General features: G+C 43.5%; 1 protein-coding gene across 1 annotated transcript in view; it reads right to left on the minus strand.

Moving 5' to 3' along the window:
• The window catches only part of LOC103083672 (tetratricopeptide repeat protein GNN-like), a 69,462-nt gene that overhangs the window by 44,879 nt on the left and 2,384 nt on the right, over positions 1 to 22,199 (minus strand). Inside the window, 6 exon segments of the mRNA XM_007454282.1 lie at positions 6,808 to 7,180; positions 7,182 to 7,253; positions 11,298 to 11,390; positions 11,393 to 11,460; positions 17,022 to 17,086; positions 19,785 to 19,962. Coding sequence (XP_007454344.1) covers positions 6,808 to 7,180; positions 7,182 to 7,253; positions 11,298 to 11,390; positions 11,393 to 11,460; positions 17,022 to 17,086; positions 19,785 to 19,962 — 849 coding nt within the window.

Here is a 22,199-nt window from a genome sequence, read left to right on the forward strand (position 1 = left end):
TCCTGCTGAGCAGGCCCTGTGGGCCGGGGTAACACAAGAGACTAACCAGAGGAATCTTAGTTGATTGTACAGACAACAACATGCTTGCAGAATCACCAGAAGGGCCCTGTGGATGGCTCCAGCCTAGTCCAAAGGGACACATTCTGAACTAGGTCCATTTACATCTTGAAAATCCTCACACATTGAAACGTTAGGCAATTCCCTCCCACTTTCAACCCAGCCCCTGGCCCCTTCCATCACCATGACACCCATGTGATGACAAGCTGCTAATGGTATTATTGCTTGATCAACGTGTAGCATTATCAATTAGAAGCATTATCAGGAAGGACTTCTACCCCACCTTGGAGATCTGATCTTCACCGGATCTGAATGAACCGGTGTCGAATGAATATATGAATCGATGTGTCTTGCTCAAGGGAACCATGGATACCTCAGTGCAGCGCTTAGCAAAAGGAAAAGCGAAATCTGCCGAACACGATATAAAAACAAGACTTACCTAGGACTTGAGAGAAAGCTGCACAAATCCTCCCAGCAGCCGCTCATCTTCATGTGCCAAGGCAGCTCTTGATACACTCTCCAGAAAGCCGTTTGCCTTTGGAAGTATTTGACGAAGGTTCGGTGGAAATGTGCTCTCTTGTGATTCGTTGGGTTCTGAAAGGCATATGGACTGCTCTCTCTGGCGGGAGTGATTACACCTATTTAAAAATCAGTTACAGTTACTTTGCTATACAGCAGAAATTAACACAACATTGTAAATCAACTACACTCCAATAAAATTTTTTTTAATTAAAAAAATTTTTTAATAAAATAAAAATCAGTTACAGTAGAACACATCTGACTTTTTAGCTTTTTAGCCTTTGAAGACACTATAGCAAACAGATAACAGCTCAGTGGCCATAAGTCAAGGGAGCTGGAAAAAAAACTGAAATGTTAAAAATGTATCCTCTTATAAGGCAGTCAGAATTCATCAAAGAATTAGTTACAGCTATGATCACTGACCTAGACTCTGAGAAACTTTGCGAGCATGTTGACTTTTCATGTTGTCTGCCCTCTCCCGCAAGGAAATATTTGTAACCTACCTTTCAGTTTTAAATATACACCATGGTTACTGCTTAAATAAGCACTTTGAAATATTTGAGGGCATGCATTTTGGAGAAGTTAATCTGCTGCCTGCATCTCATATAGGGCAAGGGGTAGCCAAGCAAATTGAAAGCAAACTGGATTTTGGAGCCAAGATTACTGTACTGCATTTCCAAAGAGAAATGGTTCCAGTAGATCATAATACCCAGAAATAACCTTCTCTAAAACAAAAGTGTTTTGCTTAATTCAGTCTTGGTGACATATATTCTTGAAAACTGAAATAGAAGTATTTTTAATTTCCTGCTTGACACTTTTTCTTGCAAGACAAATGGGATGCACAGCTGGATGACACGCTAAGCCCAGATATTCAGAAGAAATATAAAAAGGGAGCCCATTGCTCAAATTACCATTCTGTATTTCCGCTGAAATGAATTTTAGGTCATCTACCCACTTGGAGAGGCGCCGTGCTAGCTGGTCTAAAATGTGCAGATTTGCCCAGATGGCATGTGTGGTGCTTAAAAGACAACTCCCCTCCCCCAGTGGGTGGGGCAAAGGCATTTTGTGGGTAGTAAATTGGTAAAGTGGGTGGGGAAATGAGAGAAAAAGAGAACTGGGACAAATATTACCCTGACTGCAAGATTTGGAGTGTTAAACACAATGCTTAAAGTATACAAGAACATTTTCGTACCAAACACTGCATTTAATGTTATCTTTTTACAACATAACCTCTTGAGGAGGATATGGAAACCCCTGTGCTGGTTAATTTTACATGTTCACTGACTGGGCTAAGGGGGGCCCAGATAGCTGGCAAAACTTTATCTCTGGGTGTGTCTATGACGGTGTTTCTGGAAGAGATAAGCATTTAAATTGGTAGACGGAATAAAAAAGATTGCCAGCCCTCACCAAAGCAAGTGGGATGAGGGCCCGAACAGAAAAAAATGCAGAGGACAAGCTCTCTGCTTGAGCTGGAACATTTATCTTCTTCTGCAGTCAGACATCAGCACTCCTGGCTCTCGGACCTTCATTCTTGGACTGGGACTTATACCACTGGCTCCCCTGGTTCTCGGGCCTTTGGACTTGGACTATAGCTGTATGCACCGCAGGCTTTCCTGGGCCTCCAGCTTGCGGACAGCAGATCATAGGACTCCTCGGCCTCCATAACTGCATGAGCCAAACCCTCATAATAAATCTCTTTCTATAAATCTGTGTATCTATATATTGTCAACAACAAACTGGCACTTGCCATTAGCACTTGCCATCTACCTCTACAAGGATTAAATCATGAGCCGCTGCAGCTGCTGACCATCAACACCCCCTGAAAGGAGTTCAGATCAGGAATGAGGCCCTCTGTGCTCTGGGAAAAACTGGCAGAACAGGTCATCAGATAGTCAGATATTTTCAGGAGAAGATTTTATGAGCCCAATTCTTGCATCTCCTCGTATCTAGAAAAGCACTAAAATCCTTCATGGTGACGTTGCGCCTCGTGACTAGCAGTAACCTTCACGAGAGTAGCAGAAACCTTCTGCAAAGAATGTGTGCTTGATTGCATGTATTCCCCCTTCACCAAGATCACATATATATTGACCTGATCCCCACCTCTTTGGAGCAGTTTCTCAGAGCTATCTGAAATGCTGTCTCCTGGCCTATAGTCCTCATTTTGCCCCAAATAAAACCTAACTTGCACCTCTCATGTTGTGCAGTTTTTTTAAGTCGACAGTTTTATGGCAACCACGAAAGGACCCAGAGTGGACTTCTCTCCTTTGCCTGAACTCTGCAAGGGACCAGACCCTTGGTACCAGCAGAGTCCCCTTGCACCCATCTGCCTCCTCGGAGAGTCCAGACGAATTTGGGTGAGTCTCTCCTGGTTCTCGGATCTCCCATATTGGTTGATGATCCGGAGTTGTAGTTGGCGGTGTAGAGCAGGTACCTGCCTCTCCCAGTTGAAAGATACTGGCGGGGAGGGCGGGGGGCTAGTTGAAAGATTCCAGCGACCAAGAAATTTACGGGAGGGGTGGATGCAGAGTCCTCATACCGTGCAGTGGTCCCATAGGGAAGGCCACTCATTAATTAAAACACTTGCGGGGCTTCCCAGGTGGCGCAGTGGTTGAGAATCTGCCTGCCAATGCAGGGGACGCGGGTTTGAGCCCTGGTCTGGGAGGATCCCATATGCCGCGGAGCAGCTAAGCCCGTGCGCCACAATTACTGAGCCTGTGCGTCTGGAGCTTGTGCTCCGCAACAAGAGAGGCCCGCGCACCGCGATGAAGAGTGGTCCCCGCTTGCCACAACTGGAGAGAGCCCTTGCACAGAAACGAAGACCCAACACAGCCAAAAATAAATATAAATAAATTAAAAAAAAAAACAAAAAAACACTTGCTCATGGGGGGGGGGGGCAGGATAAGAATTGGCCATTCAGGCCATCATCAAAAAATCTACGAACGATAAATGCTGGAAAGGGTGCAGAGAAAAGGGAACCCTCTTGCACTGTTGGTAGGAATGTAAATTGATACAGCCACTATGGAGAACAGTATGGAGGTTCCTTAAAAAACTAAAAATAGAACTACCATATGACCCAGCAATCCGACTACTGGGCATGTACCCTGAGAAAACCATAATTCAAGAAGTGTCATGTACCACAAGGTTTACTGCAGCACTATTTACAATAGCCAGGACATGGAAGCAACCTAAGTGTCCATCGACAGATGAATGGATAAAGAAGATGTGGTACATATATACAATGGAATGTTACTCAGCCATAAAAAGAAACGAAATTGAGTTATTTGTAGTGCGGTGGATGGACCTAGAGTCTGTCATACAGAGTGAAGTAAGTCAGAAAGAGAAAAACAAATACCATATGCTAACAACACATATATATGGAATCTAAGAAAAAAAAGGTCATGAAGAACCTAGGGGCAAGATGGGAATAAAGACACAGACCTACTAGAGAATAGACTTTAGGATATGGGGAGGGGGAAGGGTAAGCTGTGACAAAGTGAGGGAGTGGCATGGACATATATACACTACCAAATGTAAAATAGATAGCTAGTGGGAAGCAGCCGCATAGCACAGGGAGATCAGCTCGGTGCTTTGTGACCACCTAGAGGTTGTGGGATAGGGAGGGTGGGAGGGAGGGAGACGCAAGAGGGAAGAGATATGGGAACATATGTATATGTATAACTGATTCACTTTGTTATAAAGCAGAAACTAACACACCATTGTAAAGCAATTATACTCCAATAAAGACTTGATTACATGTACTCCCCCTTCACCAAAATCATATATATACTGACCTTCCCCCTACGTCTTCAGAGCAGTTCTCAGAGCTATATGAAACGCTGTCTCCTGGGCTATAGTCCTCATTTTGCCCCAAATAAAACTTAACTCGCAACTCTCATGTTGTGCAGTTTTTTTAAGTCTACAGTTATCACCTACATTGTTACAACTCCATCTGTGTCAGCTACGGTTACAAACTGACAAGCCTGCCAGTTATGACACTTAGCATTTCTGCTGAGCAGTCTTTATTAAGATTTACAACATCAGATCTGCACGTATGGATGTGAGAGGGTTTTCTGTATGGTTGCTGTCCTGCCACAGTCACACACACGTGAGCCAGCCACTCATTACTCACCTGACTCTCAGATTTTTTCCACTGTAGCTGGATTTCCCACTGGATCAACCAACTCTAAAGAGATCCTTAAGACCACGGAGAGAAATGACAGCAAGTTCTACCATTCAAAATTGATTTCCTATGCTAGGATTGGGGAATGAGCCCCAAATACCTGCGATCTTTCAGCAGAGGCAGCTGTTCAGACCCAACTGCACAAGCTTCCTGCGAGGTTTACCCCAGTTTAACCAAGCTCTTCCCGTATCTGTGGTTGAGCTCCCTGGGCCTGAGTGGGTGTCAGTGGGCAGCAATGGGAGGAAGAAAGTCACCTGGAAAAGGAGCAGTCCCTGCAGAGGAGGACCGGGCTTTCCTGCACAATCCTGGAGACGTGGGGATAGCCAAGGGCACAGCCGTGGGTGGCTCTACCTGAATGATTCTTCCCTGGGCACAGAGACCTTGCTTCCACCTCCTTGCAGGTGGGGGAGGGCACAGTAAACTTGAAGTTCACTTTCTTTGCAGAAATGCAAACTCTAGAGCAAAACAATGGGACAGGACGATATGCTGCGGCACCAAACCACGTGTCTTTCATTCCCAGCATCTTCTGCTTCTCTCTCCGCAGCCCTGCCTCCCCATCACTGCTGCATTCTAATTCACTTAGAAGAAGGTTGTTACAGCAGAAATGAAGAGAGAAAAACTCAGGTTTCAAGAGACTTCTGAAGCTCATGGTAGAGCCAATGGCTCACAAGAACACGCTTGGGCTCTCGAAAGCCTGATTGTTGAATATCAAAAGACAGATTCCTGGCCAACTCCTGGAATAATTTTTTTTTTAACCACAAAAAACAGACTCAGACAATTACAGGAAGATCTAAAGATTATTTTTCCCACACAGGAAGAAAAGAGATTTTGCTGAATTCAGAAAGGTGTTAAAAAAGAGACAGAGACACAGAGAGAGAGAGAGAAAGCAATGAAGTTGCATAAGTAGGTTTCTGAGAAGGGGCCTGTGCCCTCCCCTGAACCCAAGGTAGCTTGCAGCAGGGAGAGATTGGCCTCTGGATGCTTCGGAGACCCGATAGTAGGAAAGACCTGAGCTCTGCTTCCCATCGGAAGCCTGGAAGGCAGCAGCTTTGCAGATTTCCCAATGCCACCAGGAAGAACCAGAGAGGAGAAATGGCTGTGGGGACAATGGGGGAGACCTATAGGGCCTGGGCCTCCAAGTGGTGCAGTGAGTGGTGACATTCTCTGTTGGGAACGTTGAGTACCTACAAGACTGTAGGCTCAGGAAGAGTGCAGAAGGGAGCTGAGGGGTGCACGTGAGGATGAGGGAACATGGCAGCAGATGGCAGCACAGATGGAACAACCCAAGAACAGACGCAACCACAGGAATCCCCGAGGATGCCAAAAGTGGGGGCACATCGGTGTCTGTGGACCATGTGGAGCCACGACCACCTTGGTGGAAGATGGCAGGAACAGATGACAACCAAGGACACCCAGCACCAAGGCCCTCAGATCTCAGCACAACCCAACAGGGACACAGCAAGGTCACAAAGCCTCACTTGACTGAAAAAAATCCTGAATTGACTGAAAACACCTAAACTGATGAGATTAACCTGAATTAACCTAGTTTCTGCCATCAGTGGGACTGTAGGCTCAAAAGAGAGATTAAATTGAAGTACAGAAATAATAAAGGCTCATTCCTTAGACCCCTGAGAAATGTGACTGAAATTTGTACTTAATACATCTCTTCTTACAATCAATACACACACCTCCCTAGATAGGGCTGCCAGGTTTAGCAAATACAAATATAGAGCCTCCAGCTAAATCCAAATTTCAGGTAAACAATAAATCAATTTTTGGCATAAGTATATCCCATGGAATATTGGACATATACTTATACTCAAGATTATTTGTTACTTATCTGTAATTCAAACAATTTTTAGTATAAGTATTTCCCATGCAATATCTGGGATTCACTTATACTAAAAGGTTATTGGTTGTTTGTCTGAAATTCAAATTTAACTGGGCATCCTGTACTTTCTCTGACAATCCTCTCCCTAGACCCGCCTCCCCAGGTGGAGTCTTTCTCCCTGTGGAATCGTACCAGGTTGTTAATACTGGCTAACGCCTACCTTCTCCTGAAGCCACAGTGTCTGAATTTGCCTTTTTTTGTTTCAAAGTCCAACTATAGTCTTCAGTCCAGCGTTTCAGAATCACTTCCCAGAGCTCCTGAATGGGGACCACCCCCAAATACTCCTTCAGACACTGAAACTCATTTCAGTAGATTCTGCATTCTTTCAGTTCATTTGCCAGGACTGTGAGTTTTAAAGTACTCAGATTTGGTTTTTTCCTCAAGCTGCGTCTGTTCTGTCGGAAGGGGTCTTTGCTGGGAAGGGGGAGATACTGTCTAAAGATATGTCGTTTCGCTTCTTCATCTTCTGTGCTGATGAGCTCCACCGTCCTCACGTCTGGGCGGGCACACAGCAACTTGTAGGACAGGCTGGACTCCGGAGACAGCGCTCATGATAAACTTGCAATGAGGAGACAGCAAGCCTGGCTGCCAGGAAAGGTCTTTTGCCTGACAGAACGAGTCAAAGACAGTTGAAAATGTCATGACTTTAAAACTACTTTGCTGATGGTTTTTAAACTTAAGAGTAGGTGGTAGAGAAAAAGGAACCCTCCTACGCTGTTGGGAATGTAAATTAGTGCAGCCACTATGGCGAACAGTACGGAGGTTCCCTTAAAAATTAAAAATAGGGCTTCCCTCGTGGTGCAGTGGTTGAGAGTACGCTGCCGATGCAGGGGACACAGGTTCGTGCCCCGGTCCAGGAAGATCCCACATGCCGCGGAGCAGCTGGGCCCGTGAGCCATGGCCGCTGAGCCTGCGCGTCCGGAGCCTGTGCTCCGCAACGGGAGAGGCCACAACAGTGAGAGGCCCGCGTACCGCAAAAAAAAAAAAACTAAAAATAGAGCTGCCATATGATCCAGCAATCCACTCCTGGGCATGTATCCAGGGAAAACCATAATTCAAAAAGATACATGCACCCCAATGTTCACAGCAGCACTATTTACAACAGCCAAGACATGGCAGCAACCTTAAGTGCCCATCAACAGATGAATGGATAAAGTACAATGGAATATTACTCAACCATAGAAAAGAATGAAATAATGCTATCTGCAGCAACATGGATGGACCTATCATACTAAGTGAAGTAAGTCAGACAGAGAAAGACAAACATCACATGATATCACTTATATGTGGAATCTAAAAAAATGATACAAATGAATTTATTTACAAAACAGCAATAGACTCACAGACATAGAAAACAAACTTACGGTTACCAAAGGGGAAATGGGGGGGAGGGATAAATTAGGAGTTTGGGATTAACAGATACATATTACTATATATAAGATAGGTAACCAACAAGGACCTACTGTATAGCACAGGGAACTATACTTAATATCTTGTAATAACCTATAATGGAAGAGAATGTAAAAAAGAATATATATATGTATATATATATATATATATACACACACACACACATATATATAGATATATGTATAACTGAATCACTTTGCTGTACACCTGAAACTAACACATTGTAAATCAACTATATTTCAATTTTTTAAAAAAATTTTTAATAAAGTTAGAGTAGGTGGCATATAGGGTAAGTGCTAGGGTTACAATTATTAACAGTACCTGTGACGAAAGAAACGGAACAGCTTCAGGGCTAACAGCACAGTTTGGCTTCTGTAAGAAAGTTGCTTTGCTTGCTTGCTCAGGAACAGGAAGGGAGCGTACCCTTCCTGGAACGAATAGCCCACGGTGTACCTTGGCTTCTGTAAAGAGGGAACTTGCTTGCTTGCTTGGGGCGGGAAGAACTGGGTTCCTGATTGGCTGATTCAAAATTAAACAGCTCCCTCCCGCCTTGGGGACTTCACGCCCTGTGAAGGGTATAAAAGCCTCGCCCGACTGTTAGTCGGGGTCTCACTCACTTCTCTCCGAGTGGGATCCTGTCCGGACAGTTTGTGTAAGCTTCTATACTTGTATAAATCCTTTGCTAATCTTTCTACTTGGTGTTGGTGATTCTCGGGTGTCTTTGGTTGGGACACGGGTCGCATTTACTGGGGAACTCGACTCCAGGCGTGTGGCTCCCAGACCGCAACATACCTTGGATAGCAAGCAGTATGGTGGTAAGACAATACCAATTCACACCCCATAGAACCATATTGACTGACTCACCTATCTATTACGAATTTGATAGTACAAATGTGGACTCTAAAAAGAAGTTCCTACAATTAAGTACTTTAACAAAATCACAGACTTCTGAAGAACGACCTACAGTGATGAACAGAGTAAAACCAAGAAAGTTCAAATTGAACTACTCAACTGAAAAAGAAGACACTGTTTTATGCTGAAGAACTGTTGCTTTGGGCAGCAATACTATAAGTTAAATGGTTTTATTTTGGAATAAAAGAAACACCTGATAAGATCTTCCCAGATTCCTTTAACAGGCTTTCCCACCCCTCTCTGCCTAATAATAGCAACTATCATATCCTGACTACTTACTCTGAGCCACGCACTGTGTTGAATGTGTCATCAGGTACCAACTGCATTAGGTACGTTTTTAAATTTTCTGTATCTTATGTTATTTTGATATCTCTCGGGGGCGGGGGGGCCTTACAGATCCAGGGAGAGATTGCTCCTCCCAAGGCCAGCCAATTCCAGCTTGTTTGGAACATGCCTTCTATGTGCAGACCAGCCAACCCACAGCTATGCTATACCCACCTTATCTAACTCTCGCTTGGCCAGATACCAGACAACTAGGGAAAGCCCCTATGCCCCAAAGCCCACCGGGATTATCCAAGCTAGCCAATCCTAGACTGTTTCTCTGCCTTACCCTGCCTTTCCCATGAAAACCCCAAAAAAGGCTTTGGCCTCAGCTTTCCCCCAGCTGCTGTCTTCTGCCTCCTGCCCACCCTGATACTACCCCCGGGGCCCTGCGAGGTGAGGCATGTCTCCGCTCCGGAAATGTAATTAATACATTCTTTTTTCAACACCATTGGTTTGTTTTCCCATGCCATCACTCAGTCATCCCTCTATAACTGAAATCCCGGGTATAATTTTAATTCATTAACTCATTCAGTCCTCCTAACAACACTCTAGAAAGGCAGAGGAGGAAACCGAAGCACAGAGGGCCTAAATGTCTCATCTAATTCATTCTGATGGTAAGTAGCAGAGCTGGGATTCAAACCAAGGGTCCTCACCACTGCACTGATGCCTCAGGGAACTGCTTGCACAGTCCCTCCTCCTCCTGCAGAGCTCTGCCTGTGGCCCCTCTTCCAGGAAGCCTTCTCCAAAGGTCAAGTGCCTTCATTAGAGGCCCTCACACTACTACATACTGATCCTTGGCAGCACTCATCACAATTGTAATTTTATACTTATTTGTGTGATGATAATATTAATATCTGCCATTCCCTGCTAGAATGAAAGCTCCATTTCTTTGCAGGGACCATGTCTGTCCGCTTACAGTGCTTTTCCCATACTAAATGGTCAATAATTACTTTTTGAAAAATAAATAAATAAATAATTGCTTGTTGGATGTATTGTGGTCGCCATGTATTGAATTAAAAAATAGATGACAGGGCTTCCTTGGTGGCTCAGTGGTTGAGAGTCCGCCTGCCGATGCAGGGGACACAGGTTCGTGTCCCGGTCCGGGAAGATCCCACATGCCATGGAGCAGCTGGGCCCGTGAACCATGGCCGCTGGGCCTGAGCGTCTGGAGCCTGTGCTCCACAACAGGAGAGCCCTGCTTATGGCCAAAAAGATTACAACATAATAGGGTATATAATTGCATTTACATGAAGATATGCACAGGAAAAAGAAGGCTTAACAGTGGTGAGGCTGTGAGTATATTTAATTTTCTATTTTCTTCTTCTTTATCATATTTCCTATGAGAAACATACATGCTTACATAATTCATAATTATGCATGTAGAAGTTTTAGAGAAAATGCTTCACAAAGTAATGACTGATGCTAAGAAGCATTAGAGGTTCCATTGATCCAATATCACTTCAAACAGAAGAAAAACTAAAGATAGCAACCGATCAATGGGATTTGGTATGTGCAGAATCAGTATAGACAAGGCAGATCAAAATATACAAACTAAAGAGCATAGTAGAAGCCCAATAAATGTATGATCAAAGTATAAAATAGAGGGGCAGAACCGTGCAGGAGTAAAGGCCACAGTTTCTAGAACAAGGCTGCCCACGCCCGAATTCCAAGTCCACCATCATCTTAGGACCTTCAACAAGTCATTTAATATCTCCAAGTCCAGTCCCCTCTGTGCAAACAGGGATGATGGTCACAATCTCTCTATCACAGAGTTGTTGTGAGAATTAAATGTTAATATCTCTAAAGTTCCTAGAATGGTACCTGGCCCATTGTAAGTATTATATAAGTATTTGTTCCATAAAATATTCAGCAGTAGCAAGCAGCAGTGCTGGCTATAACTATAGATAGGCAATACAATGGAATGGTGCTATGTACATTCTAAATTAAGGGGTTTTCTTTTTATTAAATAGTAATAAAATAGGTATTATTTTAAAACGAGATTACCTTCTCTCCTGAAATCCCATAAATGCCAACCAATTCTTCGATTCCATCTAGTACAAGTATACATGGCTTTACACTGACGGAAGCAATACACACACTTCTACAAGAAGTGAAAAGACCAAGATATTTGCATCTTCATTGAGAATATCAGTCTCAAGCTGGGTACCTACAGCACAGAAATGTGCTCAAATCAGCTGAAAATGTTTCCATCATTGTTAAAACATGTTAATGGGATGAAGAGGCAGAAGGGGTTGGGAACAATGAGTGCTACTCACAGCTGTACAGCTGACACATATACTGATACGTGATTAGCAGCCTCAAAATATTCAGCCCAAAACAGGTAATGATATTTACCACCAGATGCCTCCTATATATCTTCAGGATTTTATATAAAAAAATATTCTGTATGATCCAAAGCACTACTATCACTTTCCAAAATGCAAATGTTGATCATCACAAAGAGTTGGATGGGAAGAAAGAGAAGTCAGGCTATGTGACCTGTGAAGCTTCAGCAGATCCTTAACATCAGGTGCCTGCTTAGGGGTCACGGCCACCACCCTGGGTGGTCCAGCAGTGCACACACACAACACCTCCCACCCACCACCTAGCCTCTTGGGTCCTGGCCCTTTTTTGTTTAATTTTTTTTTTTATTGGCCCATTTTTAAACCTAACACAACCAGTCCTAAATTTCTCAGCCCATAGTAATGGACTCCAGAGCTTGGATTCTGGAAATTCCCAGGGAGAATTAGGTTATGAAGCAGCAAAGAATAAAGGAAGTGATTTGAGAGGACCAACTTGCAGACTGTGATTAAGTGACATAGTAGTAGCAACCCCAAATTATAATCAACTTCCTAATATTCTAAGAGTACTTTATTACATACAACTTCTGCCTTGCTTTTAATTTTCAAAAGCAATATTTTTTGAAGAAATTTAGGCATGTTAGGATCTAGAAAATCAAGTTATGCAAAGAAGCTGGAATGGATTAAATTTCTCAGATGTATGAAGATGCTGTTAGAATCACTGAGAGTAATTAGGTTTAACAAATATTTATTGGTTGCCTATTATGTACAAGGTTCTGTGCTAGACGCCTAGGAGATAGACGAGATAAAATGATCTATAATATAAAGTCAAAAGCTAAAGGAAGTGGAAATGGGGTCTGTAGACACAGTTTAAGGCAGAATATGAGTCTGAAGGCTACTGAGGTTTGAAGCAGACCCATCACAATAAAGAAAATTTTCATGCAGAAGACATTGGGAATGAGCCTCAGAGAATACACAGGTAGAGTTGAGGGCAAGGGTATCTCAAGCAAGACAAGGCAGAGATGAAGGCCTGGAGGTAGGAAATCCCACGAACATTCAGAAACCAGGAAGTCACTTAGAGCAGTGGTACTCAACAGCGGTGTTCAGGGATTCTAGACATCCCACAACACAGCCAGTCACACACAATGAAGCTCTGTCCCAGGGTCTGACTTTCAAACGTTCTGTCAGACAGTCACATGGTGTGTGTGTGGGGAGGGACTTTATAATCACTAACCTAGAAACAGCTCTATTTTACACATAAATGCAAAGTGCTTTTCGCATGGGTTTAAAACACGCTGAATTTTCTAAGAACGTAACTACCATGTGAGACTGATAGAAGCTTATACGTTGTTTTGTCTGAAATGATACCAACATTTGTTCACCATTTCAGAAAATCACACCCTGAGAGAATACTGCTCATGATGTTTGTGCCTTGAATACAGCACACCCACGTCAGTCTAGACCATAGCTATTGCTTTCAGGGTCGTTTCCCACACAGAGGCAGGCACCAGCCTACTCCACTGTGTCTTCTGTTGGAATCATGTCTGCGCGCTTACATGTTGAAATACACATAATTTTATAATAAATTACTTTCTCTGTCTTTGTCCATTGTATTACAGTAGAGAGTTGCACTGATACTTTTTTTTTTTTTTTTTTTTTTTGTGGTACGTGGGCCTCTCACTGTTGCAGCCTCTCCCGTTGGGGAGCACAGGCTCTGGACACGCAGTCTCAGCGGCCATGGTTCATGGGCCTAGCCGCTCTGCGGCATGTGGGATCTTTCCAGACCGGGGCACGAACCCGTGTCCCCTGCATCGGCAGGCGGACTCTCAACCACTGCGCCACCAGGGAAGCCCTGCACTGATACCTTAATTAAGGTATCATTATGTACCTCATTATGTACAACATAATGATTCAATATTTGTATTCATTGGGAAAAGATCACCACAGTAAGTCTAGCTACCATCGTCACCATACAGAGTTATAAACGTTTTTTCTGGTGATGAGAACTTTCGAGATTTACTCTTTAGCAACTTTCAAAAATGCAATACAGTATTGTTAACTAAACTATAGTCACCATGCTGTACATGACATCTCCATGACTTATTTTATAAGTGGATTATTGATTTTTAAAGATATTTTTATATCAGAAAATGACCACAAAAACAATGACTTGAAAGTCATATACGAATGTGAGATATAAAGGAGAAGGCATCAAAAAAGGCAGAGTTTCAGCTTGTGTCACACAATTAAAAATATTTTTCAAGAATGGGAAGAGAAAAATTAATCTTGATGCTTTATCCTTTGAGTTTAAAAAAATATTTAAAATATGGGCAATGTTGAGATGTCAGGCCTTCGATGACAGAATTTTAGAACAAAAGGGGTTCTTGCAGATCCTCTAGTCTCATCTAAACCCCTCATGTCGCAGATGAGGACACCTTGGCCTAGAGGTGAAGGGACTTGGACACACAGATGATCAGAAGCCTTTAAAACACTTCTTCTAATAGCTTTTCTTCAAACAACAAGGAATTATGTAAAGATTACTCCATTTGAGTTTGCAAGCTGTGTGGGTCAACATTTCTTGCGCAATCACAGGTGGGAGGTGTGGATTGTCTGTCTCACAAAACTGGTGTAGAGGTTAAATAGCAAAACGGAGGTGAACAAACCTCAAAAAAATACACAGCCTGACAATCATAAAATGTAATATCACTAATAATAATCAGCAAAAAAAAATTCTAAGAAAAAAGTATTCAAGGATGATTCTTGTTGATTTCTATCCTTGTATACGAAGGAAAACATATGTTCAGTGTTTTTAAAATCACATTTTGGGTGGTTAGAATGATTTCTCCTCAAAATGATGTTGAAGACAAAGTAAGTCAGCATCACTAGTATTGGAAAATGATCCTCAACATTTCTCGTTATTCTGGCAGAACCAAACTGTCTCTACTAAATGACAACAGCCTGTTGCCTAATTTAAATGGTAACAGCTTAACTGTTTAAACACCCAGTTGGGATAGCTAAATTAATGGGGAAAGAAAAAAAGTTAATTGATGCAATTCCATTATACTTAGTAACAAAGTGGCTTAGTGATTGACTAACTTTTTCTCTTTTGGGCAGTGTTGTCCTACTGTCTCTCATTATTCAATATGAATTTATTGAGAACCTTCTATGCGTCAGGCTCTGTCTGTGCCAGGCACTGAGTATGACAATGGCCAATAAAATAGACATGGTTCCTGAACACACAGGACTATAGAGGGAGACAATAAAACGTAGAATGACAGGACCAGGTGTGAGTCACCCGAGGGCCCAGAAAGGCAAGCTGACAGCATTTGCAGGGAGACATCCACATAAACTAGAATACACTGGGACTGGGGCTATCCTTGCCACCTGATCAAAGTTAGGGGTGAGGGAGAGAGGCACCCATCAGCCCCCCTTCTAGAGAGGGTGACCTTTAAATAGGGCTGTAAGAGATGAGAAGGATTTCCCTGACCTGAGGAAAGGGGAGGGCATTCCAGGAGAAGGGAACTGAGTGGGCAGACTCAGAGGGATGGACATGACTGGCTGCTCCAAGGAAACCATCCCCGTGGAGCAAAAGGCTGGAGAAGTCAGCCGAGCCCAGGGCACAAGGGTCTGGCAAGGGCTGCCAAGGATTCCTGCTAGTATTTCCACCCGTTCCACATCAATGACCTCTCTGCAGACTCTCCTGATAATCGATGCTGGCAGAGGACCCCGATGGAAATCATCCAAAAGAGAGAAATGTCCTTCTGTTGGCTCAAAGGGGCAAGACAGTGCAGTAATGAGGAGTCGGGGCTTTGAACACAACAAAGACCAGAGTTTGAACTCCCTGCTCTGCCCACGTGTAGCTGTGTGACCCAGCCATCCATCCCATCTCTTTATCTGGGACGATAATGCTGTCAAGGGCTTACTGAGAGCAATAAATGAGATGTCAATATTTTATGGCATGTGACACTTAATCATACAGTAAAATTTACTGACTAGGATTTTTTCCTCTTAAAAATTAAGAACCTGGCTATAGACTATAACATGGTTTGAAATGCTGTCTGCATGATAAGTTAAAATGGAAAATTTATAATTTGTGCTCCAAAAGCTTATTTAGAATTTTTCTTGCACTGTTTTGTATAATGCAGAATAATGATTTTATTTTTACAGCCTTGTAGATCCTAACATTTACATATCTTTATTTTCATATGTATAGTTATTTTACTTTAAATGACTAAATAAGCTATTTTATTTCAAACACAGATGAGTTGGTTCTAATTATTGAACTGTCTATGCACTGTATGTAGCAAGCATTTTTAATCTATTGTGTACAAGTGGAGAGGGTAACTGTATTTCACAGAAGCGTAACTGTACTATTATATCAAGAAAAACCTCTTGGGGGCCTCCCTGGTGACGCAGTGGTTAAGAATCTGCCTGCCAATGCAGAGGACACGGGTTCGAGCCCTGGTCCAGGAAGATCCCACATGCCGTGGAGTAGCTAAGCCTGTGTGCCACAACTACTGAGCCTGCGCTCTAGAGCCGGCGAGGCACAACTACTGAGCCCACGTGCTACAACTACTGAAGCCTGCGTGCCTAGAGCCTGCGCTCCACAACAAAAGAAGCCACCACAACGAGAAGCCTGCGCACCGCAACCAAGAGTAGTCCCCACTCAACACAACTAGAGAAAGCCCGCGTGCAGCAACGAAGACCCAACGCAGCCAAAAATAAATTTAAAAAGAGAGAGAGATGCTGATGAAGCCCTTAGCCACAGCACCTGGCACTTGAAAAGCCTTTAATAAATGGAACTCCGGGACTTCCCTGGTGGCACAGTGGTTAAGAATCCGTCTCCTAATGCAGGGGACATGGGTTCGAGCCCTGGTCCGGGAGGATCCCACATGCCACGGATCAACTAAGTCCGTGTGCCACAGCTACTGAGCACGCACTCTAGAGCCCACATGCTGCAACTACTGAAGCCCACATGCCACAACTACTGAAGCCCACGTGCCTAAAGCCTGTGCTCCACAACGAGAGAAGCCACCGCAATGAGAAGCCTGCGCACCGCAACGAAGAGTAGCCCCCACTCGATGCAACCAGAGGAAGCCCGTGCACAGCAACGAAGACCCAACACAGCCAAAGATAAATAAATAAATTTATTAAAATAAATAAATAAATAAATAAATGGAACTCCTTGTTAGTCAGGGCTGCCACCAGGGTCCGGAGTAACAGGGCAAGGAAACATGTAAGTAGGAAAAGCGGTGGCTCTACTTTGACCTTCTGTGAAGCCTGTCACAGCAGGGATGTCAGCTGCAGGGCAAGCAAGTGCACTCGGGTTGGGAGAGCTGGATACCGGTGGGCGGGCAGTTCTCCTCTGCTAGATCCCTTTATCCTGGCCAGCGAGGGTGTGGGTGGGGAGCAGAAATGTCAGCTTCACCCAGGGGCGTTTCAGCATTCCCACTAGGGAGGCGCCCAGGCTCACAGCCCACGCAGGAGCTGCAGCTGTGGACAGCTGAGGCGGGCACGGGAAAATGCTCTCTGCAAAGAAGCTGAATCTGCTCGTGACCTTCCAGGCCCAGCTGTGCTCTCAGCAGCCGCTCCTACTCCCCTGCCCACGTCTACGTCCCCGGGGGAAAAGCCAGCTTCGTAGCTGAGGTAGTGATGCTAAATGATGCTGGAGCCAGCCGGCCCTGCTTGTCCTGTTGCTTAAATTTTTTCACTGAAAAGCTTCTGGAAATGCAGAGGAGTCCCAGGTCCATGAGTATCACTGCATAAAGACTCCAGCCCTGTTCCTCACGTAATTTAATAAATATGTGTCTAGTGATTTTTCATTGATGTAAGTTCCACGTGGGCACTTACCAGGCTTACCTAACTCACTACTGGATAGTTAGTGACTGGCACAGTACCTGATCATAAATTGTTGATTGAGTGAATGAAATAAAATAAATAAACCTGACACTCAGGTTCAGCAAAGCAAGAGGATCAGTCTGAAAACCTATTGAAATAGAAAACCTATAGCAGGATCATTACATAGTAGATACTCCATAAGAATTCCATCTCCATGAATATGAGTTAGGAATCAATGCCTTATTGCTTTAGTCATTTCACCATCAAATTTGAATGGCAGGATTGGATTGGATTTGATGCCCCACTTTCACCTTTGCCCTCTTTCAGTCTCTCCTCAGCCAAGCCACCAGACTGAACTTATCAAATGTCATATAGGTCATTGCCCTACTCAAAAGAAGTAAAAGTCTAAGTCCTTACAATGATGCATGAGAACAGACAAGACCCTCCTCTCATCCCTTACATCTCCAACCTCACCCCATCACCCTCCCTACAGCTCTGACTTCCTTCCAGCTGTCTGGCCTCCCTGCCGTTCCTCCAGCCTCAGGACCTCTGTGTTTGCTGTTCCCTCTGTCTGGAATACTCTCCCAACTCATACTGGCAAAGCCTGCTCCCTCACCTGCTTCTAGCAGTTACCCAAATGCCACCTCCTCTCCTACCAGATGGCCTATTCCCTTTCAGGGTTTCATTTTGCTCCATAGCACTTACAGGCATCTAGCCTACTACATATTTTCCATATGTATCATGTCTGCTGCATGTCTCCATAATACAAGCTCCATGGAGGCAAGGATGTTTGTCTTTTGTTCACTGCTGTATCCCCTGTGTCTAGAACATGTTTGGGCACTTAGCAGGTAAAAACCAATGAAGGAAAAATACAAATATAATATACCCCCATAAATAAGCTAGGGTCTTAATGCTTTCTTCTCAAGGACAAATAGAAAATGAAAACATTGCAAAGCAAACTGTGGCTCCCTTCAAAAGAGAAGAAAAAGAGAACGCTATTGCTCTAGATGGTTGGTTATTAAGACCACACAGCTAATCTCAAAGGACTTATTTAATTGTTGTGTTTTGATTGGGCACAACTGGAGTTGTGTAATTGCAATAAAATTTATTAAATGTCTCATCCACTCTGAAATACTTAAAATTATAACCTAAGTGAGATATAATTCACATACCAAAAAAAATCCACCATTTTAAAGTATATAGTCGGTTTTAGTATACTTAGTATATAGTAAATATCACCACTATCTAATTCCAGACCATTTTCAGGACCCCAGAAACTCCAGACCCATTAGGGGTCATGTCCCGGTTCCCCTCTACTCTCATCCCCTGACAGCCACTAACCTACTTTCTGTCTCTATGGACTTGCCTATTCAAACCTAAGATTTTTAACAGATGACATATATTTCATACTCTTGTAGTTTCAAAAACCTTGACTGAGCGCCATGTTGTTTTAACCAATTAAATTGTCTTCCTTTTGGCATGGGTTCCCAGAACCACAAGAATGTTGGTAGCTCTGCACATCACAGTGGGTGCTGAGACTGGGGCAGACACGGTGGAGCAAACCCTGAAACACCCTAGCCACTGTGGGTTTATTTCAAATCCCCAAACTCTCACAGAATAAATGAGATCTGTAATAAGAACTGGAGGATGAGGATGGAAGAAAATAAAATGATCCCAAAAACCTCCCTATTTCTAGGGTTGAGACTGGAAAGGACACCACAGACAAACCCAATTCTTTCCTCACGCCCCAGTCTCTTCATGCCTGTGGGTGGCGAACAGAGCACGTCAGCACCCGGAGTGGGAAAAGATATGGGGGTTTTAATGCAGACAACACTGGATAAAACAGTGAAGGAGTGCAAACTTTAGGTAAGATAACTCGATTCTCACAAACGCAAATAATGCTATGGCTCATAGTCGGCAATTAACAAGTACTGGCTGAATATCTTAATGTAATTAATAATGAGCTGATGATGTATGTGGAAGCTCTTTGTAAATTATACAGTACTGTACAGATGCATTATTCATATTTCCTAATCCAGCTTCTTCTCCTTAAAATCATTCCATCACTGACAGGAATGATTTAGACCAACTTTGATCTACAGGATTAAAAAAGAAGGCAAGCTCTCTGCCCTCCAGCATTTATAATCTTCTTAAGGAGACTGAAGGGAAGTAACTTGGCAGTTGCAGAGTGATATCTGATAAGGAGATTCTAAGCTGGGGGTGACTTTTAGGAAGCCTCTCTTGCAGGCATGGATGGACACAGAAAGGGGGAAGTGAGGGAAGAAATTCCAAATTTGGGGGATCATATTCACTAAAGTCAGGCTGCTTTGCTTGGGATTTCTTGACATCTTACCTGAGAATAGATAAGCTGGGGCCTGCTGCGGCATTATTAAAATTAAATTCCACATCCTTTAAGGCAAATCTTTCCAAGATTTCAAAGGTTCTGTTTGACTCCTTGGAAATAACAAACACTTCCTTGCACTTCTCAGTGAACTCTTCATGATAGAAACGTTCAAAGTTGTGCTTGAAGTCTTTAGACACAAAAAGATATGTTTTAATACCTTAGATTTATAGTTTTGCATATTCCATTACACATGGTTATTATGAATACCCAGAAAAGTATCTCCCCTTCTGTGTCTATACCACCTTCTTTCTAGGTTAGCACCAAATTTCATAGCCCATTCTACATTCTAATGAAAGGAAGCTATAGGCAAGCAATTTAATCTTAATGCTATTTGTACATGAAATCCTACGTAGAATTCCAAGTTATTTCATGACCTCAGAATGACCAAGGCAAAAAAAAAAAAATTGCATTTGCTACATGTATCATCTTGTATTTTTAGACTGTCAGCAAAATATGAAGTCACCTAATTCAATCTTGTGGCATATGTGTATGTTTCTATTCATGGCAATGGTTGGGGGAGTGGGGTGTATTTTTAAGATAAGATGCCCAATGACAACCATGGGTACAGCTGCAACTCTGCCACTGGGCAAGTCCCTTAAATTCCCAGGTAAAATAAGCGGCAGGGCCAGACAACTGGATCTCGGAGACTCCTTCTAGTTCCAAGGCACTGTGTTTCTAAACTCATTGGCTAATTAAAGTCAAGGTGTTCTGGACTGCCAAATGTCCTCCTGTCTCTGGAGACACCTACATCTCCCAGAGTTTTGGTGGGGTTTTTTTTTTTTACATGCGGTGAGGCAGGAAAATGAACATCAGGTAGTTTAACCTTGTAAGGTCTCAAGCTATCTTATACCCCCATAGTTAACTGGGCAGCCTTGTGGCTCAGGTTAGGGCCAGAATAACCTAGAGGACCAACAGTTTGGCCAAGGTTAGCTTCAAATTTCAAGATCTCAGACAGAATTGGAAATGATCCCACAGTCTAATGGATCTCTTTAGCTCACCGTGAACCTCACCCACTAGTCTCAGGCATCTCCAAGGACCTCAGAGTGCTTCTGAAGGTCAAATGTATGAACTGAGGGCTTCCCTGGTGGCGCAGTGGTTGGGAGTCCGCCTGCCGATGCGGGGGGCACGGGTTCGTGCCCCGGTCCAGGAGGATCCTACATGCCATGGAGCGGCTGGGCCCGTGAGCCACGGCCACTGAGACTGTGCGTCCAGAGCCTGTGCTCCGCAAGCTGTGAGCTTCTGGAATTATCTGGGTGATTAAAGGGTATCGAAGATCCAAAAGAAAAGTAATTTAGCCTTTTTTCTGAAGATTTTGTAATAATCCATCCATTCTGTACCTTCTACTGCAGACATGTAGTCCATATATTACATATTCAAAACTAAAGTCTAAAACAAGCTAATATTTCAATAATAACCAAAATCAAAGACTAAGGAGAATACTATGGAGAAATAATATGTCTCTAACCCAAATATACAGAAAGGCTTGATTCCTGAACATGTTAGTAAATATTAATGAATGCAGTTCAAATTGAGACTAGGCAAAGAATATCACTATTAACCATACTTCAGGCCTCAGCCAAATATACACTATATTCTTCCAGGACTCTTTTTTTTTTTTTTTTTTTTTTTTTTTTGCGGTACGCGGGCCTCTCACTGCTGTGGCCCCTCCCGCTGCGGAATACAGGCTCCGGACGCGCTGGCTCTGCGGCCATGGCTCACGGGCCCAGCCGCTCTGCAGCACGTGGGATCCTCCCGGACCGGGGCACAAACCCATGTCCCCTGCATCGGCAGGCGGACTCTCAACCACCGCGCCACCAGGGAAGCCCAGGACTCATTTTTTATGATTCATTCTCATTAGCCTAATATGTGTCAGGCACTGTTTTTAGGTACTTTACACACATTATTATACACATTACCTTGAGTTCAAGGTCGTTAATGCTAACTCAGTAAATAGAAGAAACCAAGGCTTAGCAATATTACATAATTTTCTCAAAGTCACAGAACTAGGAACTAAAAAATCTTGGATCTAAGAGCATTTCTGTTGTTGGACATTCTAAAACTCTGAGCTCGTAGTAAATATTCAGGATATTTTGGGGCTGCCCAACTTCTAGTCACCCTACCCTAATTCCAGTAACAGCCCCAGATTGTCATTTGGGGTCCCACCTTGTCTCAACTCTCACTTCATGTTATTGTAGTGGGTCTGACTCCCTCCAGCTCCAGACGTGGCATATGACCCAAGTTTAGCCAATCAGAGCATCACATTCTCTTGGCACCAGTGACTGAGTCAGATACAAACATATAGTCCAAGTCCGGCTAATCAGAGAGACAGAAAGACTTAATCCTAGGACTCTGAGCCATTCCTGC

This window comes from Lipotes vexillifer, unplaced genomic scaffold (genome assembly GCF_000442215.2).
Source record: "Lipotes vexillifer unplaced genomic scaffold, Lipotes_vexillifer_v1.1 scaffold492, whole genome shotgun sequence".
Classification (NCBI taxonomy): Eukaryota; Metazoa; Chordata; class Mammalia; order Artiodactyla; family Lipotidae; genus Lipotes; species Lipotes vexillifer.